At 44.4% G+C, this 21,170-nt stretch overlaps 1 protein-coding gene across 7 annotated transcripts in view; it reads left to right on the forward strand.

Moving 5' to 3' along the window:
• The window catches only part of ARHGEF6 (Rac/Cdc42 guanine nucleotide exchange factor 6), a 96,319-nt gene that overhangs the window by 21,391 nt on the left and 53,758 nt on the right, over positions 1-21,170 (forward strand). For 6 of the 7 annotated variants that reach the window (XM_027607900.2, XM_027607899.2, XM_027607898.2 and 3 more), the window contains 4 exons: positions 7,322-7,406; positions 9,589-9,713; positions 11,002-11,203; positions 20,376-20,446. In XM_027607900.2, the coding sequence (XP_027463701.1) occupies positions 7,322-7,406; positions 9,589-9,713; positions 11,002-11,203; positions 20,376-20,446 (483 nt within the window). Of the gene's footprint in view, positions 1-7,321; positions 7,407-7,975; positions 8,111-9,588; positions 9,714-11,001; positions 11,204-20,375; positions 20,447-21,170 lie in introns of those variants that run through there. The other variant, XM_027607904.2, reaches the window with a different exon arrangement.

Below are 21,170 nucleotides of genomic sequence, written 5' to 3' on the forward strand. Positions count from 1 at the left end.
CACCCCTCAAAACTGGCAGCCAGTGCAGCTCCTGCAAAGGTTCTAGTGACAGGAGTGCCGGGGGAGGTGGGGGACAGGCCGCAATGGCGTCTGGCTGAGCAGCGCCTGGTCCTAGGCGCCCTGCTTCCCGTCCTGGGCTTGGCAAGCCCTATTAACAAGAGAGATTTCATCTTTTCCTTCCCTTCATGCCTACTGTCTTCTTGGTGAAATTATCCAAAGCCGGTTATTCTGTCTCTTTCTCTTTTGAATCCTGTGGCCGTCCTGGCCAAGATACCTGTGTCATTCCTTGTTCATTCTGCTCTTTCCCGAGCACTTAATACTCAATTGAAGAGGGGCGCCTGGGTGGCTCAGTCAGTTAAGCATCTGCCTTCAGCTCAGGTGGTGATCCCGGGGTCCTGGCTCTCCACGCTTGTGCTCTCTCGTGCGCATGCGCGCTCCCTCTCTCTCAAATAAATAAATAAAATCTTTAAAAAAATACTCAATTGAAGAGAACTCCCTGTTGTGGAGAAAGTGTTTTCTCCCCTAAAGGAGTGCTAACAAGGAAGAATGGAGGCCATTAAGGTGGTGATTCTGAAGTGGCCATCAGGAAGAGGATTTGGTGATGTTGCAATGAGGTGTGAGCGATGAGGGGTTCCGCTCAGATCCTCGCTCCGGTCATAGGAGCTCTACGGAGCTGAACTCTTCCTGGCTCTGGATTCTATAAGGTCCAGGCAGTCCAGAAGCACACATTACTTACGTAAAATGACACTATATAAATCCAGAGACAAAAGAACGTAGACTGGTTAAAGCTGTCCACAATCACAGGCCAAGTGCCAGTAGGCAGTGGCAGCAAGATAGAGCCAGAATATTTATAAATAGGCCATTAATTAATTAATTAATTTTAATTTTTTTAGAGAGGGAAGATGGGGGAGGGGCCAAAGAGAGAGAGCCTCCATCTCACAGCCCTGAGATCATGCCCTGAGCCAAAATCAAGAGTTGGACGCTCAACCAACTGAGACACCCCGGTGCCCCAGTAAGTCATTTTTAAAATGACATTTTGAAGAAGTGCACTTATAAACAGGTAGTAATTACATTAGCTTGTGATACTCCCGACTCCCTTTGCTTTGATTATATACTATCCAACAAGTTTCTAATTCTGGTTTGGCTTACCATGCAGATTGCTCTCTTGGGAAGAGAGTGATATGCTGGCCATAAGATGGGAATATCCAATCTTCTTAATGGTCTATTTCTTTGAGCAGAAATTAGCAAATTGGCCACTTGGTTGATGCAGTGGCCTTTTGTGAATGTGGTTAGGGTGAGTCCCTTCTCAAGAGCCATGAGAATTGAAGACCAGACTCTGGACCTTGGGGAAACAGCCAAGGTGCTGCCTCTGAGGGCCCCTATTCGGACGATGGGCCGGTGAGCCTTGCTGTGCTAGTCTGGTCAAAGACCTCTCTCACTTTCCAGATGGGAAACAGAGCCGCAAAAAAAAAAAAGTGGTGTAACTTTCCTAAGGTGCTCACAACTGCTCTGCAGTGACAAATCTGGGGTTTGAATCAAGATCTCCTGACCCTCACGCCGGAGCTCTTTGCCGACACAGATGTTACTGCTGCTCTGAATGGCTGAAATGGAGAGAAGGAAGGAAACGAGAGGAGCGGAGAGCAGGATTTGCTGTCTTTAAGTTTACTCCCTATCAAATAGGAAGTTATTATTGAAAACCAGACACAATACAAAAGCCATCCACCGTATTCTAGGAAGGGGAGTACCAGTGGCTCATTGAGTGCCATTTCTGAGCTAAGAGCATTATTTGTTGCTGACGTTGTGACTGCTTTCAGGGGGAGCTATGTGACAGCATCCCTGTTGTGCTCACAAAGCCAGGAGCAGTGCCACCCAGCGAAATATGACTAAGCAGCTCCAATTTGCTTGCTCTGGTGCATTCTGTAATGACATTTCCTCCAAAGTTCAGGGGTTAACAGAGGCAGCATGCTCAGCTGTGAGAATTGGAGAATGCGATTCAAGATGGGCTAAGTTAATTTGAGATTTTATTCAGCAGGAACAAGGGAGACATGGAATGTTCTTAAAATATTTGGAATCCTTTTTTTTTTTTTAAAGGGCCCGAAACAGAAGCTATGTCCATGTGGTTCCACTGAATCCCTTGCTTTTCAGCTGATGAGGTTTTAACAGTTGAGTGACGGAGCCTCTTGTGATCACCCCAAACCCTCAATTAACTTTAATTGGAAGTCGATTGAATGGTACCCAAGCCCCATGACTTTAGAGACGGTCCCCTGTTCCGAACGAGTATGCGGTATGGCTTCTCTGAACAAGGATGTGGCCAGGGCTGTCACTGGTTATCTCAGATGGTTAGAGCAAGGTGCCAGGGGATGGTTTGGCGTGGCCCTGTAACCACGGGCTGGACCCCCGCCCAGCCGACACCTCACAAACATGGACGGCGGCTTGCAAGGTGGAACCAGATGAACGAATAGAATATGGGTAGCTCGGTGCAGCCCTCCCCCGCTTCCCGCAAACAGGAGCAGGTGCCTACTGGGTCGGGTCAGGGCTTGAAATGAGAAGGCCAGCACCGGAATCAGGCACGGCCCCTTGGAGACAGGCTTGTAATATGGGAGGTTTTCTCTTTGCCACGATTAGTGGAATTAGTCATCTTAGAGGTTGTAACAGACTTGCTGCAGATGGTACAGACGCGGATCATAGTGACAGCGGCAAGGGACTGCTTTTTGTGCATAAAGGCGCAGAACTCTTTTTCTTCTTTCGAATGCCTCGTGACAGTGGAAAGTATGCAGACAGGGCTAAACTGCCCCTCAGAGCACTTTCTTGGATCTCTTGCCTTGTGAGTTAACCACTCGGAGTGCAATTTGCTCATCTATAGAATGGGGGAAATAATTGTACCTATGTTACAGACTTGCTGGGAGAATCATGTGCAATGAATGGACATGGGTGTGTGTGTGTGTGTGTATATATATATATATATATATATATAAAATCTGCAATCACGGTGTCAGTGCATGGCAGGGGCTCAGGAAATCAGGACCCTGTCCCTGTAAGATTAGTGAGGGAATGGAGCAGGGGGGTTGGAGATTTTCCTCTCATGTGCTTCCTTGTGTTGGTCAGTTTAGGGAAAATGTCATAAAATAGCCTACATATTGAAACTGAAAACTACTCCAAAAGGGTCTATATGTAAAGCCATGAAAATATAAACTTCTGTGTGGTTAATACTGCCAGATCCCCAACCGTTCAGAATTAACACCTGGTGTTTAGTGGATGGAAAAGAAGTTTTGCTGTCATTGTGGATATCCAAAATATTAAAATGTGCAGAAACATTTAAAGATTAAATGTCTTGTGGGGGGCCTGGGTAGTGGAGTCGATAAGGCGTCCGACTCTTGGTTTCGGCTCAGGTCCTGATCTCAGGGTTGTGAGATCGAGCCCCACATTGGGCTCCGCACTCAGCAAGGAGTCTGCTGGAGATTCTCTCTCCCTCTTCCTTTGCCCCTCCCCACCCATGCACACACTTTCTCTCTCTCTCTCTCTCAAATAAATAAATTATTTTTTAAAATTTTATTTTTAAAAAGATTTTATTTGGGGGAAGAGAAAGAGAGAGAGAGAGAGAGCATGAGCAGGGGGAGGCGTAGAGGGAGAAGCAGACTCCCCACTGAACAGGGAGCCTGATGCGGGGCTCGATTCCAGGACCCTGGGATCATGACCTGAGCCAAAGGCAGACGCTTAACCGACTGAGCCACCCAGGTGCCCCAAATAAAATCTTTAAACAAAATAAAATGTCTTGTCTGAGTTCAGCTGCTGATGTAGAATTGGACCTTAGGTAGCCTTATGTAAATTGACCCGAAGCCTCACTGATGACATCAATAGTCAATTAACATGTATTTTGCATGTTATATGTATTATATACTGCATTCTTACAATAAAGTAAGCTAGAGAAAAGAACATGTTATTAAGAACTTCATAAGGAAGAGAAAAATACATGTACGGTACTGTACTGTATTTATTGAAAAAAATCCATGTGTCAGTGGACCTGCACGGTTCAAACCTGTACTGTTCAAGGGTCAACAGTACTTAAAAAAAAAGTAACAACAACAAAAAAAACATCTTTCATGAAGTTTCATCTCTGTCCCTCCTGTCGCTTACCCAGAGTAGAGTAAATGTTTGTTGTTGCTGTTATCCTTGAACCTTGCCTCATCCCATTGCAGGAGCGACCTTGAAAGCACTAGGCAGCAGTCTGAGAAGCAATCCTTTTTTGTCTGCATCACAGTTGTTTGTGGTCAATGGAGGAAGGGAATCCTGCTGTTCATCTGACCTTGGCAGATCCAACTGGAAACGAACCAGCTAATTTCTGGACCCAAGTGGTCGAGAGAAAGTTCCGCTCATCTGGGACTCAGCTTCATGCCATACTAAACAGGCTAGTGAGGCTTGCAGAGTAGCAGAAGACGAGTATCATCACAGCTTCATGTTGGAAAAGCACAGGCATCGTAAATATGCAAATCTGCATTTCCTTTCACAAGCCCCAGTGCTTTGCAGATAGAAGAGGGGAATTGCTTCTCCATTTTGTATGTATAACTGGTCGGGATTAGTCCGAGGCAAATGGCCTGTCCCACAGCCTACTTCTCCGTGTTCTCCCCATACCCCCTCCACGTTGGACAATTCTGCTTTTTCCCAGCTGGGCACCAGTGCCTTTAGGTTTTTCACACCATCATCTCTAAACTTGGGCTCAATGCCTCTCATTTCCATGAAGGTCTAAAAGACTGTTAACAGCTGAACGTGTTGTGCTCCCTCCACATGTTTCCGTTTTAGCAGGGGACCGGTCTCAGTGCATGGAGGCAGAGTCCAGAGTGGAATGTTTACTAGCATGCAGTTTGGGGTTTGGAAGGGTGTGGTGCTGTGGACAGTGTTCCTGGTTCTATTTAATCTTTCCACCGCTCTGAAATCGTAACTCTTAGGCTTTGCCTCCTCTACTCCTCCCTAGAGGCTTCTTCCAGCTCCTTCCTGTGTAGCTCCTAGTGCTACAGAATAGGCTTGCAGTGAGAAAAACAGTGTCCGTGGGCAAACTCTAGTGTATTGGGTTTTTCTAAAAAGGAAACTGTATAGTCCAGGCAGCTCCCCTCAAGCAGATGCAGTGACTCTTGCTGATGATGCGCGTTTCATTTTCTGATCAGGCTATTTGTCTTAATTTCAGCCAAGTGGCCATATAAGTGAATAACGCCAGTGTTGCCACGTATGGGCAGTCAGTTAACCTGGATAAGGAGCAACAGAAAAAGAAAGGGAGAGGGTTTTTTTTTTTTTTTTATCAGTTTTTGCTCTCCTGCCTCATTCTGCTAACATTTACTTCTGCTTCTTATTTCAGGCTCTCCCCATCTCCACCACACCTACCCAACACACACATCCACATGCACACACATATTCACGCTCCCGTTAGGAATTATGGGCTAAAACGAGTGAATTTTTTGCTTTGTTACCATTTTGGCATACATGTCGTTAACACTTTCCCACTGATGTGCTCTAAGGGAGGTTCAGTGAATCTGGAATCCTCTGGGATACTAGGTTCTCTCTCCAGGGTCTGTTGTATCTTGTTCACCCAGACTTTGGCAAACTAAAACAGAATGCCTACGCATTTATTCTTGGACAACTTTGAATTTTATATTGCAGCATTCAGAAACATATTTGGACTGTAGTGTCATTTGACTCTTTAGTAATATTGGGATTACCCCTTTACTAAAAGTAGATTAGTGTGTCATTTTTATTTTTTCAAAGATTGATTTATTTATTTTAGAGAGAGGGAGCACGAGTGCGTGCATGTGACTGGGGGGAGAGGCAGAGGGAGAGAGAGAATCCGGAAGCAGACTCCCCACTGAGCGCAGAGCCTGAGGCAGGGCTCAGTCCTGATCCTGAGATCATGACCTGAGCCAAAATCAAGAGGCGGCAGCTTAACCGACTGAGCCACCCAGGCGCCTCTAGTGTGTCATTTTTAGTTGTGATTGGGCTCTTCAGTCATATTGTTTGAATGCAAAACATTCATTGATTAAACGAACAGTACAGTCGTGAATCCCAGAAGAGGCAGACTTCGATAGGCTCACATGTGCATATATTATCTATATTGATGCCCCCTCCCAGGTTGAAAAAAAAAAGACTACGGTATATTTTCATTTTAGAGACAGAGTTTAGGTCTTGAAGAATATGTACACAAAGAAGAGAAAATTTTGCCTTGACGTGGCTCCCAGAAAACACGCAGATTAGGAATGACATTACCAATCTTGTCCCACATGAAAAGGTACATTTTATTCCTATCACTGCATCTGGGAAAAGAAGATTCAAACTTCTAGACCTCCTGGGAAGAAATGTTTTTAGAAGGTGCATTTCCATCCAGAACATGGGTTTCCTATAGAGAAGTATATCTACGTTGTTGGCTGGCAAACTCATAGATTGTGCCTATGTTTGAGGATACTTCTAGTTTCAAATACACATATAGGAGACTAGAAGAATTGTCCAAACATTTTCCATACGTGGAATACATTTATAAATCAACAATTAGTTTGTATTTAAAACAACAGCTGACTGGTGTCTTCCCTAGGGACAGTGGCATATCAGAATGAAGGCAAAGTGAAGTGTTGTATTTGTTTCATGATTTGTTGCTGATGGTTGAGCCGTGTGTGGAAGGCCAGAGGTCCCATCTGGAAAAGTCACCTGAGGCCAGGAAGAGCCAGCACAGGTTCAAATCCATGAAGACGAGCTGAGAGGGGCAAGGTCAAGCAGCAGAAACCAGGAACCCAGGTCGGGAGCCAAAGGCAGGCCTTGGAAAAGTTTGGGCAGCGTGGAGTTAGGATCCCAGGCCGTTGGGACCCAGTGGGTGGCAGCGGGGAGGACAGAGCAGAGGACAAGGCAGTGTGGACGGTGGCCCTACTGAACCCGGTGATTGAACTGCACACTTGGAAACATCTCAGAAAGGCTCCAGCACCTTCTTGGCAGACTGTAAGGATGTTGTGTAGGTGATGGGCATGAACTGGAACCCATGCATTTGGGTTTCCTGGAACCGGGTTGAATGTCGACATGCTCAGGTTAGGCGAGCGCGTTTGCTGTGGGCCCTGCTTCTCAGCTTGGCTCTCATTTCCCATCACCGCTTTGCTCTGACTCACTGATGGCCTGCCACATGTCATTGGGTGGCTCAGCTGCTGCTTTCACTTCTCCCGAAGGTATACAGAGGTTTGGGTCTCGGCTTGTACATTTTTGTCTCCTGAGAGCCAGAGGAAGTGGCCGTTTCGTAGTTTGGTTTGCTGAGTTGAATCCTTACTGTGTCTGACAGTTTCAATTTCCTTTCTCATAGGTATTTGATCCTGATGACCTTTATTCAGGGGTCAACTTCTCCAAGGTTCTGAGCACTCTTTTAGCTGTCAACAAAGCAACAGAAGGTAAGCAGGGTTTGTGATTTATGAGTGGTGCGTGACATGTTTGGACCCACGGGCTTCTCATTCCCCTAGGAGCCAGCTGTGGCCAGGACTGTTCGAATGGGGCAGATTTCTCCTCTCCTCGAAAATAAATCCCAGTGGGTGTCACGTGCTTTAATTGTTCATACTTGAGGATTTTAACATGCCTCTCACAGATGTTACTGTAATGCCCTTCATATAATGATAAGAACCAAGAAACTATTTCGTTCAAAGCTATGGAATAAGCAACGGAGTATAACAAGACAGAAAATGAAAAGGAAAAGACCAGTTCTCTTTTTCATAAACTTTACAGAAGATAGCTGTTACTTCCTTGTCCCCCCTACAGATGTGTTTTTCTCATAGATTTTTTGTGTGTATCCGTCCATGTAAAGGAAGTTGTCAGTAACCTCGCTCTGGAAATGAAACCTCAGGTTCATAGTGAGTGAAAAGAGTATTTTTTTTTTTATTTAAATGCTTAATAGCTACCACATTGGAGGTATTGAATGTAAATCCTAATGAATGTGAAGAAAACGCTGATACCTTGGAGTATAACTTCACTCCTTCTGTGAGACAGCATCTTACCTACAGCTGGGTGGAAATAACCGGAGGTAAAATGCGTTGAGCCCTCACCATGGGTCTAAGCAATTCTAAGAACCATCAGTGGTCTCATCTTTGAAACGACTCTGGGGGTAGGTATTATTATTAGGTCCATGTTACAGATAAGGGAAGTCAGGCCCACAGTTGCCCAGTTGGAAAGTGGCAGAGCTGGGATCCAGCCCCCGTCGGATTGACCCCAGGACCCTTATGCCCGAGCATGACTCTTGCTGTTCATACCATTGGAGAGTCAATAGGCTGTGTGCCCAGCACTGCCAGGTGCCACAAAGGAAGTGTAAGATATGGTCCCCGCCCTTGAGAAAATGACTGTCTGTTGAGGGAGACTCAACTTACCCACGTGAAACAATTAGCAAACAAGAGCAGATAATATAGTCAAGTGCCAAATAGAATGGAACATCTAGGAAGCTATCAAGTAATTATAGTTTTAGTCAAAAGAGCTGTATATAATAGCAATAAATGTAAAAATACTTCTCCAGAGTTGTTCTTTTGCTATTTGGGAAAAAAATGCTTTTGAGCTATTGCAAGGCGTATAGCAGAAAGTACAGCTAATTCAAGTAACTATATTTAACACACATGACAACCACCCAGTGTTGGGCAGGGAGGATCGTATAATTCTAACATTATGCCATACAAATTATACGTTCCTTTGCCAAACTCTGCTAGCAAGTTTTACAGTCTCTTCCCTTGCCACAGATATTTATAAAATACAAGGAGGTGAAAGTTAAAACCCACAGCATCAAGGAAATTACTTGGATACTGAGCTTGTCGCCTAGGGAATGTTTGGGCTTTAGACTTTTGCAGTTTATGTCTTTTAAAAATAAATGGAGAGGAAAAGAACCCTCATTTGAATTTGTCAAGAAGCCAGCTCCTCTCTTTAGCACGCTGTCAGCATACGGAAAACATCCAGCTCAGCGCTGGTCTGATCGAATTTCACAAGGTTTCAAGGAAGAGAAGATTCTTGAGTTTGATTTTTTAAAAGAAGAATCCTGGTATCAAGATTGCATCTCTCCCAGACACACATTCTCTCTCCGATTCGCCTTCTCCTCCCCGCCAACCCCCCACCCCCAGGCTCCGGGGGAGAGTTTACATTACAGACACCACACGTACTGCTGCCTACGAGGAAGACAGAACCACCCAGTTAAGGGCCAAAACACAAAGAGAGAAGTTTGAAATATTTCAAAGTAATAAGAGCCACAAACAGCTGTTTGGTACCCAATATAGTTCTGCCTTGGCTAACAGGGCGTACTGTTGCAACTGGTTCAAGAGGGGAGAGTGGTAGGGAAATGGGTTAAGCGAAAATGTGGCTTTGTCGCTGTTTTTCATTCTACTGGACAGCAATGGCCAGTAAGGCTCCGCAGAAGGAAGTTGGCCACCAAACTGGAGGGGGTGGGGGTGGGTGGAATGAGATACACTTGGGCACGATCCTAAGGCTAACAGTGAGGAGGACGGCCCCGGGGGCCTTTGATAATGTCCCATGAAAGATGACGTGATGTTGTAGCTGTGTTTCTGACATGAGCGGTTCCTTTTATCTTGCCTTTTCCTCTTTTCACAGATCAGCTCTCAGAAAGACCATGTGGACGTTCCTCTTCTCTTAGTGCTGCTAACAGTTCTCAGACAAACCCGCAGACAACAGTTGTTAGCACAGCCCCAGGCCTGCAGAGGCAGTCAAAGGCGGTGGTAAGTATAGAACCCAATTCCCCTTGCCTGTTCTGGAATCCGTCAAATGAGACACCCCCCCCCCCCCCCCCCCCCCGCCGCCCGGCTCCAGTCCCGGTTTCCCCTGCATCTGTGATGAGATAGCCGGCCTGTGTGTTGGGGGCATTGCCCCCAAAACTACTCTGAAACCCAGTGCCAGTTCAGGCCTGTGGGCCAGAGGGTCAGAGACCCGGGGTTGAAGCCCCAGAGTTCTTTCCCTTCCTCGAACTGAGTGAGTCGTGTGGCGGAGGAGGCTGTGCAAATGGAAGTCATGGTAACTACTTCCTGATGGCAGTTTGCTGTCATTTCTTAGGGGAATGAGATTGTGCCTGGCACAGCAGAGGCAATCAATACCTATTACTGGCTCTCATCATCGTTATCACCATTTTATTTTTCTCTTTGCATTCCTAGGGAGCCTGTGAGGAGCTCCCACATTGGCTGTAGCCCCATTATCTTTGCATTTGGTCTTGACGGGAGCTTTTCTTTGGGAGGAACCGCCTGTCTTCTGCTCGCTAGAGACTTTATTCCTTGTCAGAAGCCACCCACTTGCTCCAAGCCATCAGGAGCTCTTACTTCCAAGGCACTTTAACTACTTCCAAAGTGCTTAAACTTTTGAGATCACGATCCCTCTGAGGAGCTGATGAACACTACAGTTCCACAGCCCCGGGACCCTCTCAGATTGTGTGCAAAATCTCCTGCATGTGAACTTCTGGGCCTGTGTTTTGAGCAGAGATCCCTTGTGCTCATCAGCTTCTCAGAGGGGCCCATGACAGGTTAACAAATCCCGACTCAGGTAACGATGGGGTATTTGATGTTTGCGTATGACTAAATCTTAGCCAATTTAAGATATTCTTAGCAATCGGGAGGTGGGAGGCAGATGTTATGGGTGGATTCATACCTAATCTTGGCCGTGTAATTATGTAAGAGCGTGTCTGTGTGTTGGGTAGAGGCAGGGTGGAATGGTTTATCATTCTACTCTGTTTCCCGGCTCATTTAAACAGGTATCTTTAGGTCACTGGTGAGGGAGAGGGAAATGAAAGCTACGACCCCCTTCAAAACACACATTCTCAGAAACGCAAAAGGTTGCATGCGCTTCCGAGCAGCTTCTTAACCTCCCCCACCCCCCAGTCCCACTCCTCAGCTAACAACTCAAGACTGAGGTAGACCTGGGGTTTCATCCTTGCTCACCCCACTTTATTTGCCTCAATTCATTTAATTTCTGCCCCTGCCCCATTTAGAGGGCTGCTTAATCTGGCTTTCGTTTCTCTAGGAGATGACAGAAAATGGAAGCCATCAGTTGATAGTAAAGGCAAGATTCAACTTTAAGCAGACTAACGAAGATGAACTGTCGGTTTGTAAAGGGGACATCATTTATGTCACCAGAGTGGAAGAAGGAGGCTGGTGGGAAGGCACATTAAATGGCAGAACAGGCTGGTTCCCTAGTAATTATGTCCGAGAAATTAAATCCAGTGGTAAGTGGATCTTTTAAAAGCCTTTTTGAACGTGACTCTTGTACTTTCTTGTATTCCTGCTGCGAATCTTATAGTTTTAATTGGTTCCCAGAAACTCTTTGTATTTGCGCATGCATGCCAACAATAAGGGTAGAAGAGAACTGGGGGGGAAAATCTGTGATTAGATATTTTGAAACGAAGTTGTATTTAGATTACATCAAGGCAACAAAAGCCTAAAAAAGCCAAAGAATTCAAAGCTCAGACAACTGTTCCACCTTAACTATGTCCCGTTCTGTCTACTAATTCTAGCCCGTGGACTACAGTGCATAGTCCTTCCTGCTGCTCCAAGACTCACCATGATAGAAAACAATAATAAGGGAGGCCATGTGCTAACTTCCTTTTTTTAGCCCTAAGCCCTTTGAGCAGACCTCAGTCTAAATGCCTCAGAGATGTGTTCGAGAAATAACAACCGTAGGACTGCAAGCTGTCTGGCCATTTTGATTCTGAAGAAGATTGTCCTTAACTCATTGTATACTGCTAACTACTTACCCTCTTTCATAATAATATCCAGAGAATGAAATCTAATAATTCTTCAGTAGTCTTTCTAGAACTTTCTTAGGTAACTTCCTTGCCTTTTCTTATTTAAGAAAGTAGGCCCTGCCTATATTACCAAAGAGCCCTGATGTATAAAGCTATGTCACAATACACATAACATAGTGTTCAGTTATTCCCATTATTGTATCTCTTCACTTCCCCAAAATATTTACTACTCCTACTGAGGAGTAGTTAGCTCCTCAGTGCATTTTTTTCCCTTTCTTAGATGTCTTTATTGTTTTCTTAATGCCTAAAAATTAATACTATTAACTAATATAATTATAGGCTCACTGTAAATGAATTAAAACATTACAGAGATGTGTAATGTAGATAATACGAATTCCTCTCTCCTTTGCTCCCTCCCCCAGATAAACCACTGTTAGGAGCTTTTTTCCCCTAAAGCATTTAAGAGAAAGTTTAATTTGCACACTTTCTGGGTTGTGTGTTCATTTAAGGGCAGTGGGGGTGGGGAGGGGGCATCTCCTTTAATGGAATAAATGTTTGCTAACGGATTTATAATTATATGTGTATGGGTAGACTTCTTAGCATTTTTTTTAAGATTCTATTTTTACATAACTCTACACCCAACGTGGGGCTTGAACTCCCAACCCCGAGATCAAGAGTCGCACACTCTACCGACTGAGCCAGCCAGGCACCCCTTAGCATTTTTCATTACTGGGAATTCCGACGTTTCTGTTGAGCCCTGAAATATTTTCACAGGCCTTGCTTGGAATTTCCTTGGTTTTGATGATTCTCACAGCTGATTTTTACCCCTTGCTACATCTTTCAGTTACTTTGAGCTGGTGGTCTTGATCACCTGAGAAAACCGAACCTTATGCCCATTGCCCCTGTCCCCCTTCCCCGCTCTGTTTTTGTTTGTTTGTTTGTTTGTTTACCACTTCTCTCCATCTAAGGTGGTATACATGTGCTTATTTATTTCATTCACTGTCTGTATCTTACCATGAGAATGTACGTGCCATGAGGGCAGAGATGTTCTTCTGTTTTGTTTAGGCTCAGGAAATCTATGTAAAATGAACGAATACTGTGGGGCAGGTCATTACGTTCTGTTCGGCTTGTTCACTGAGCGTCAGTTAGATACTGGGTAGTAGTGGTGGGGGGGCTATAATAGTCTGCCCTCATGGACCCTGCCTCCAAGGACCTTACAGTCTAGTGGTCAAGCTAGGTGTGGACATTACCAACTGTAACGGGTAGCACAAGCTAAGTAACACAGGCAAAGCTCTAAGCCTAGATAAGATGCTGTGGGAGCAGTAAAGAAATGATTCTGTTAACAGTAACCTAGGGGCGGGGGGGAAGCACTTAAATTGGGTCTTGAGGGATGAAGAGAAGCTTCTGCAGGTGAGAGGTTGGAGGGCGTTAATAAGTTAAAGAATGGAAGTCGGAGGGCATGGAGTGGGTGGTAGGGTGACTTGGGTTGAGGGGAAGGCAAGTCAAGAGGAGTGGGGCCTTCCTTGGCTGGAGCCACATGAAGAAGGGTGTCAACGAAAAGCAGGGGATCACGTGTGGTTCCAAAAGCTCTTTCTAGCGGTGGTGTGGGGGCTGGGTGGCCAAGCAACGAGGGTGTGGGGAAGCCAGCAGAGGCTCTTACTCAGATCTAGGCAGTCCAGATAGTGGTACAAGCCCCTTTTGCGATAGTGGAGCAGAAGAAGTGGGTGGGTGCGGTAGATACTGTTAAAATACAGTAGAGAAAATTCACTGATGATTTGTTATGAGCAAAAGGGAAGAGGTGAGGATAACTCCAAGTCTAGGGGTCCAGCTTGAGGGTGAGCTCTTTGAGGGCATGTGGTGTCATGCACCTCGCCAGCCAGCAAAGGGTTCTTTGCCACAACTGGGCTATCAGGCTCTGTCCTGGGCACTGGTGAGGCAGAGAAAGCGAGACCTGAGTTTTGCCCTCATGTTCTTAGTCTAGCAAGTGGAGGGAGATCTTTGGATAGCTCAGTGATGGAGTTAAATGCGGGGTGCTGTGGAGAATGGTGAGCCAAAGAGGGATGCCTGGCTCACCGGACACGTAGGGCGACAGGGACTTACTCATCTTTGTCAGCTTTCTGTCTCCAGAGCGCCTAACACATTGGTTTTGACACAGGAAATATAGGAAATGTTTAATACGTGCTGAACTCCATTAATAGAGAGGATGAAGAGGGTGTGTGTGTGTGTGTGTGTGTTGGGTGGGTGGTCGGCACTGAAAATGAAGAGTTGCTTTGGACATGTGGAGTAGAGGCGCCAGAGAATCATAGTTCGGAAGATTTCCAGCAGGTAGTTGTCCTTATGGATTTGGAGTCTGGGGGAGAGCTAACAGCTGGAGATGAAACCAATAACAGACCGTGTAAAGTGATAGATGATGATAATGTGTGAACTCCATAGCAGATCATCAGTGGACGGGGAGTGTGCTGTGGGTGGGGAGATGGGAAGAGGCTTTGGGGAGGAGGTAGGGCTTGAGCTGAGCCCTCAAAGACATGGAGGCTGTGGATAGGCCCAGATGAGAGGAGAGGACAATCCAAGTCACAGCGATTGGTGGGGACAGGACAAAAACCACAGAGGGTCTGTGGTAGCATCGAGCAGAGGGAGCTTGGGGGACGGTAGAAGAGATCAGCTTGATGGAGTAAAGATGTCTTATTGGGAAGATTGAGGATGCTGCTGAGGGAATTTTAAGTTCGGTGCTGTGCTGTTTTATGTTTGGTTTAGAAAATACCTGTCAATTTTTAAATTTCTTTCCACAAAGCTCATACTGATATATAAGCTGAGGAAAGGACATTTGTCTTTAAGGAGTTTTTTTTTTTAAATGATCCATAGATGAAATGCATCTCCGTAGACACGACACTGTCCATTTCGAGTTTTACAAGATTTTATTTATTTATTTGACAGAGAGAGACACAGCGAGAGAGGGAACACAAGCAGGGGGAGTGGGGGAGGGAGAAGCAGGCTCCCCGCCGAGCAGGGAGCCCGATGCGGGGCTCGATCCCAGGACCCTGCGACCAGGACCTGAGCCGAAGGCAGACGCTTAAGACGACTGAGCCACCCAGGCGCCCCATGTCCATTTCAAGTTTTAAACCTCACGGCGGTACAACCTCGTGGGTCATCCAAGAAGTTGAACCAGGCATCGAACTAAAGGACTCCTGTGATCCCTGTCTGCTTCCGATTGGATCAGACATGTAACACTGAGGTCACTCAAATAGTCCGTAATTCTGACCAACTCATTCATGGTAGCCTTGGGTACCGTTCATTCAGGCCGACATTACCCATTCCTTTGTGTTGTCTTAAAAACAAAACCAAGCAACCCTAGCCCCGTGCAAACCCTCGCCCTGCAGACTGCTGTGTCGTGGGAGTGCTGTGTGCAGTTCCCTTCCCTTGAGCCTGTCATGGACAAGAGCACTTTGTGCTCTGGTAAATGCCCTTGGGGAGTAGCATTTTAAGTTTTAGATTCCACTGTAGCTTTTGTCTAGAAGATAATTATGGCCAAAGCCCTGGGGGCAGCTTCTTCCCTCTGTTCAGGACGAGGGTGGTTTCAGAGGACTTGTGGAACCACCAATCTACTACTGTAGGAAGTTCAGAAATAGAATATTTGAGTATCTCTCTCTCTCTCACACACATATGCACGTACGCACGCGTGTGCGCGTGCACACGCACAACAGTCCTTTCAACATGAGCTTGAGGCTGAAGGTGGTGTAGGTTTTTGTGACCATGAAGATAAAAGCCTCTTGCCAAGGATGATGGAATCCGGACAGTGGTGACATTATGGAGCCATCGTTCCCAGTCCTGCTTGTGTACCTCTTGATTTCTTGTTACATGAGAAAAATAAACCCTAATTTGAACAAAAGTTTTTTTTTTATTATAACTAAGAAAATTAGCCATTGATGGGGCGCCTGGATGGCTCAGTCGTTAAGCATCCGCCTTCGGCTCAGGTCATGATCCCGGGGTCCTGGGATCGAGCCCCGCGTCAGTCTCCCTGCTCAGCGGGAAGCCTGCTTCTCCATCTCCCACTCCCCCTGCTTGTGTTCCCTCTCTCGCTGTGTCTCTCTCTGTCAAATAAATAAATAAATAAGATCTTAAAAAAAAAAAGAAAATTAGCCATCGATACAATTTTCAGTCCTTTACTTAAAAATCAGTGGTGACCTATAAATTAATATGTTATTCATACCTTAGAGAAATTTCTGCCAATACATCAGGAACATGGCAAATTATATCTCTTTTTCATTTTTGTCTTTGTTACTTAGGGAAAAACTAAGGGTTCTGTCAGGACTTGGCGTTAAAATTTTCCTGGCAAAATTTCCATGCCAAGGAAGTATTGAAGCAAGTATGATCAGAACAGATATTTTAAGCAAATTCTGTCTTCTGCCACTGGTTCAGTGAAACGGTCATTAAATCCATCTTCTAAAGCTTCTTATTAGCAGGTAAATATAGATATCAGATGAGGAGATTCGGTAGCATTCTAATTAAATCTGTATTAAGGCAGATTAAGAAATGGCTCTTCCTACTGATCGTAAAGCAAAACTAGGATTGAGCTTTATATTTAGATTTCCTGTTGTAGTCCCCTGGGTATGTCACATGGATGTTTCATATCCAGAGAAACTAGTTGTCATTAGATGTCTTTTTGGGAGGGGAAGGGACCAGAGGCTAATTGGAAAGAGATCTTTACATCAGGGTTAGGAGGGTTTCTTAGGGCTCTGTCTGTGTGGTACTGCTGTTGTTTGAGTTCCCTTATGCCACATAACCCGTTTGAATTCTTCACTAATGCTGATTGATGTCAGTGATTGGATTGAATTGAAGAGTGATGAGAGGGACCGCTTTGCCTTGTTCCTGATCTTAGGGGGCGCACGCTCAGCTTTCCATCTCGCACCGTTTCCGTAAACGCTAGCTGCAGGTTTTGGGTAGATGTTCCTTATTGAGTTGAAGGAGTTCCGCTTCATTCCTGTTTTGGGGGGCTGGAGAAGGGTGGGAGTTTTTTCCCCGTGAATGAGTGCTGAGTTTTGTCAAGTGCTTTTTCTGCATTGATTGATATTACCGTGTGATGTTTCTTTTTAGACTATTAATATTGTGGGTCACATTGATTTTTGAATATTTAACCAACCTTGCATCCCTGGGATGAATTCCATGGCCTACAGTGCTTTAAAAATGCTTTAAAAATATTGCTGAATTTTATTTGCTAACATTTTGTTAAGGTTTTTTGCATCTATATTCATGAGGGCTGTTGGTCTGCAGTTTTCTTTGTTTAGACTCCCTGTCTGGCTTTGGGATCGGTGTAATAGTGACTTCATGAAATGAGTTGGAAGGTTAACCCTCCTCTCATTTTCTCTAAGAAATTGTGAAGAATTGGTATTGCCTCTTCCTGAAGCATTTGATAGCATTCTCCAGCGAAACCATACAGGCCTGGAGATTTCTTTTTCGTGAGTTTTAAGTTTAGAAATTCAGTTTCCCTGATAGTTATAAGGCTATTCAAATGGTCCGTTTCCTATTGGGTAAGTTGTGATAGTCCTTGTTTTCTGGACAGTTGATTCATTTCACATCTAATTATCAAATGTGTATGTGTAGAGTTGCTCAGAGTATTGCTTTATCATCTTTTTGATATCTCCAGGGGCTGTTAAGTGATAGCCCCTGTTTGACTCCCGATATTGGTAATTCGTGTCTTCTCTCTTTTTTTGTCCTCTGTCAGTCTTGCTAGAGGTTTGACAATTTTATTGATCTTACCAAAGCACCAGTTGTGTCTTTGCATCACATTTCGCTACCCGGGAGTCTCCGGACCGGCCACTTCCTTCCTTTCGATTCATGTGTCTCCATTCTACTTGACATAGTTAACATTTTGTTTCAACTGCAATCACCCATTCCTGTGGCCCTTCCTTCCCTCTTCCGTTTCTTGGCAGGCTCTCGGTTACTGTTTACCCTCCCTTTCAGCCTGCCTCTTGAAAGGTGACCACGTCTTGCTGGTATCGCTAGAAAGTTCCATCTTTATCAAGACTGGTTTACATCATCATCGCACAAAATTTCTGTGAGTTCTCAGTAGAACCATTATCACTATGCTGTAGAAAACGGGCCTGATTAAAAAAACTCAAAAGAACTCGGCAGCGGCCACTTTTGAATATGTCTAAGAGTACAACACAGCGGCGGACTGGAAGGCACAGCACGCTTGGCAGTACAGTACCCGGTTCAAGTCCTGGCTCAGCCCCTTACAATCTCAAGTATAGGCAAGGTGCCTCTGCATTGCTCTGCTTTGCCCAGTTAGGCCTCGTGAAGCCACCAGGTAGATCTAGGATCTTGAAATAGCGTAAAGCTCCCGGAAACTGGCTTTGCCCCACTTGTCATCACTTGGAAGTGACAGAATTGGCCCAGATTCCTGCCTTTTTTGCCTTATTTTCACTCTACCCAGCGTGGCCCAGCTGGACGATTCACTGTCATAGGAACAGTCGTTCCTTGAGCATTGCCATTTCTACAGCTATGCTTTTGGAATCTTCCCTACCTGGAAAACTCTCTACTGTTTTCTCTCCCGGTTTGAATTCTTACCACCTTCCAGGACTAGGTCAAGTGCCCCCATGGGGCACCTGGGTGGCTCAGTCAGTTAAGCATTTGCCTTCGGCTCAGGTCATGATCCCGGGGTCCTGGGATCGAGCCCTACATCAGGCTCCCTGCTCAGCGGGGAATCTGTTTCTCCCTCTCCCTCTGCCACTCCCCCTGCTCGTGCTCTCTCTCGCTTGCTCTGTCTCTGTTAAAACAATAAATAAAATCTTTTTTTTTTTTTAGAAGTGCCCCCTGCCCAGCTAAGTCTTCTCTGACCATCCCAGCTCAAACTGATGGTCCCTCTGATCTCCAGTAGGGATCACTGCCAATGCCATCAACCGAGCCCTTCAGTAGCTTTATCTCTGCACATCATATGGGTTAGGAGTGCAGGCTCTTCTTAAGGCACACCTGGCCTTCAGCCTTGCCTCTGCCATTTCCCAGATACGTGCCCTTAGGCAACTGACTTCATCTCCCTGACCTTAGTGACCTCTTCTGCAAAATGAGATCATCTCTGCCTGACAGGGCTGTTGTGAGGATCAAATAAAATGTCTTGAAAGCTACGAAGTGCTAAATAAATATAAAGGATATTTTTTTAATTTAAATTCCATTAACATATAACGTATTATTGGTTTCAGAGGTAGAGGTCATCTTATATAATACCCAGTCCTCATTACATCACGTAAAGGGTATTTTTAATATAATAATAATTAAAAGTCAAGGTTAGATGAGAAAATATTCATGAAATAATGTTGTGATAGGAGAATTACAGAGGAGCGCCTGGCTGGCTCATTTGGTAGAACGCGAGACTCTTGATCTTGGGATCTTGACTTCGAACCCCACATTGGGAATAGAGATAACATAAAAAAAAATTTTTTTTAAAGGTTGTTGGGAGAATTACAAAACTGTAAGTAAAGTAAGAAAGATCCCTGTGTGTGTGTGTGTGTGTGTGCGCGTGTGTCCACAAATACATATATAAAAAGGATGGGAAGACACGCTTTATAATGTTACTCTGATGATGGTTAGCTCTGAGTGATGGGCTAATAATCAGTTTTTTTTTCTTTTCTAAAATTTACATTTTTTAGGGTTGGAATGTAGTAGATATAAAACTAGAAAATATTTTTTTAAAGGAAAAACCAAGCGTGATGCTATCTTATCATTTGGTTATTTATATATACTCTACCATACTTCAGAGAGAATTTAAAGCAGCATATAATATAGCAAGATAGAAATGGAATTAAAACAAAATGAAGCAAAGGAGAAAATGAGGGTAGAAAAGATCACCATCTTGTATTTATCTTAAATTTTTTTTTTTTTTTAAAGAAAGAATGTGTTAGGATGTCTCTTAGTCATGAGTTTGGTTAGGTAAGAGTAACTTTGTAAAAGAAAGCATTTTATCACTGAATGTTATGATATTAAAATGATACATAAAAGAAATAAGAATTTCCTGCTAGTTTTCAGTGTGTTAGAGATTTTAATTATTTTATTTTTGGCACAGTAGAGAGCCCCGAGAGAGGATGGTTGCTATTCTCCATATCATACTCGTATAACTTACAGGTTACAAATACATATATTTGGTTAGCATTGGCTTTGCTTATCTGTTTTGAATAAGTTGAGTGGAGAGACAGACTGCAGTAATTAAACACGCCCAAATGGAGAAAAGTTCTTGCCCTGGCCCTGCCATTCATTAGTTAGGCTTTTTTTTTTTTTCTTTAATTTAAATTCAATTAGCCAATGTATAGTAGTACATCATTGGTTTTTGATAGATTCATTAGTTGCGTATAACACCCAGTGCTCATCACACCATGTGCCCTCCTTAATGCCCATCCCCCAGTTACCCCATCCCCCCACCCACCTCCCTTCTGTAACCCTCAGTTTGTTTCCCAGAGTCAACTCCTCAGAGATTGAGGGGGCCTGGACAAGATCTAACTTGGACCATCTAGAGTTTAGTAAAAGTATAGTTTCACTTGTTGAGGACTGTACATTTCCACTGATCTTTCCATTTTACAATATTTGTAGTAGGTTAGTGGACCTACGTTATAAAATGCTGCTCTTCGCCTTGGATGTTATTAACATAATTTAAATGTCTTTTTCACAGAGAGACCTCTCTCCCCCAAGGCTGTCAAAGGATTTGAAACTACTCCGCTTACCAAGAACTATTATACTGTGGTGAGTGTTCAGATCATAACCAAAGAATTTCTTGACTGTCTGTATGGAACCTTTTCACTGGCTGAGCCACGGATGCGTTGAGGTGACACTTATGGGAGACTCGGTGGAGTATTGCAAGGGTCTAATGTCAATAGGCCTTGTACAGATGGCTAGAACTTTTACATCCACTGTACTGACAAATTCAAAGGTAGCACAAAGATTCAGAGCAAGGCCTATTAAACAGTGCCGAAAGAGAAATCGGTTCACATGTAGGCATCATGGGGAAATTCAGCCATTAGATATAGCCTTACCAGATATTTAGAAGGTGAATTCCCAAGTTCCTCTGAGCAATAAGTTTTAAGTGATTATATACTGTGATTTTATTTTAGAATCAATCAATCCATTATGATGTCCTTGGAAATATTATCAACCTTGTGTTTGAGGAGAGCCTGAAGGGAAGACTGCCCTTTGGCACAGAGGGAGGAATGAAATAGCTCTGGCTTGAACACAGATATGTCAAAATCTATTAGCTATAAATAGGGCATGTGCAATATTCAAAATAAGTTCCCATTTGAAAAAAAAAATCCTATTATTCTCCTTAATCTTCTCTCTGCTTTCCTTCATGTCTCGTTTCCAGACTTGGCCCAGTCACTAATGAAAAGGTCAAGTCAACATAACCTCTAAGTTTTCCTGTCTGGTAGCTTCGTCGTCGTCCTCGACCTCAGCTGAAATAGTGTCGCTTTTC

This window comes from Zalophus californianus, chromosome X, assembly GCF_009762305.2.
Source record: "Zalophus californianus isolate mZalCal1 chromosome X, mZalCal1.pri.v2, whole genome shotgun sequence".
NCBI classification, from domain to species: Eukaryota; Metazoa; Chordata; class Mammalia; order Carnivora; family Otariidae; genus Zalophus; species Zalophus californianus.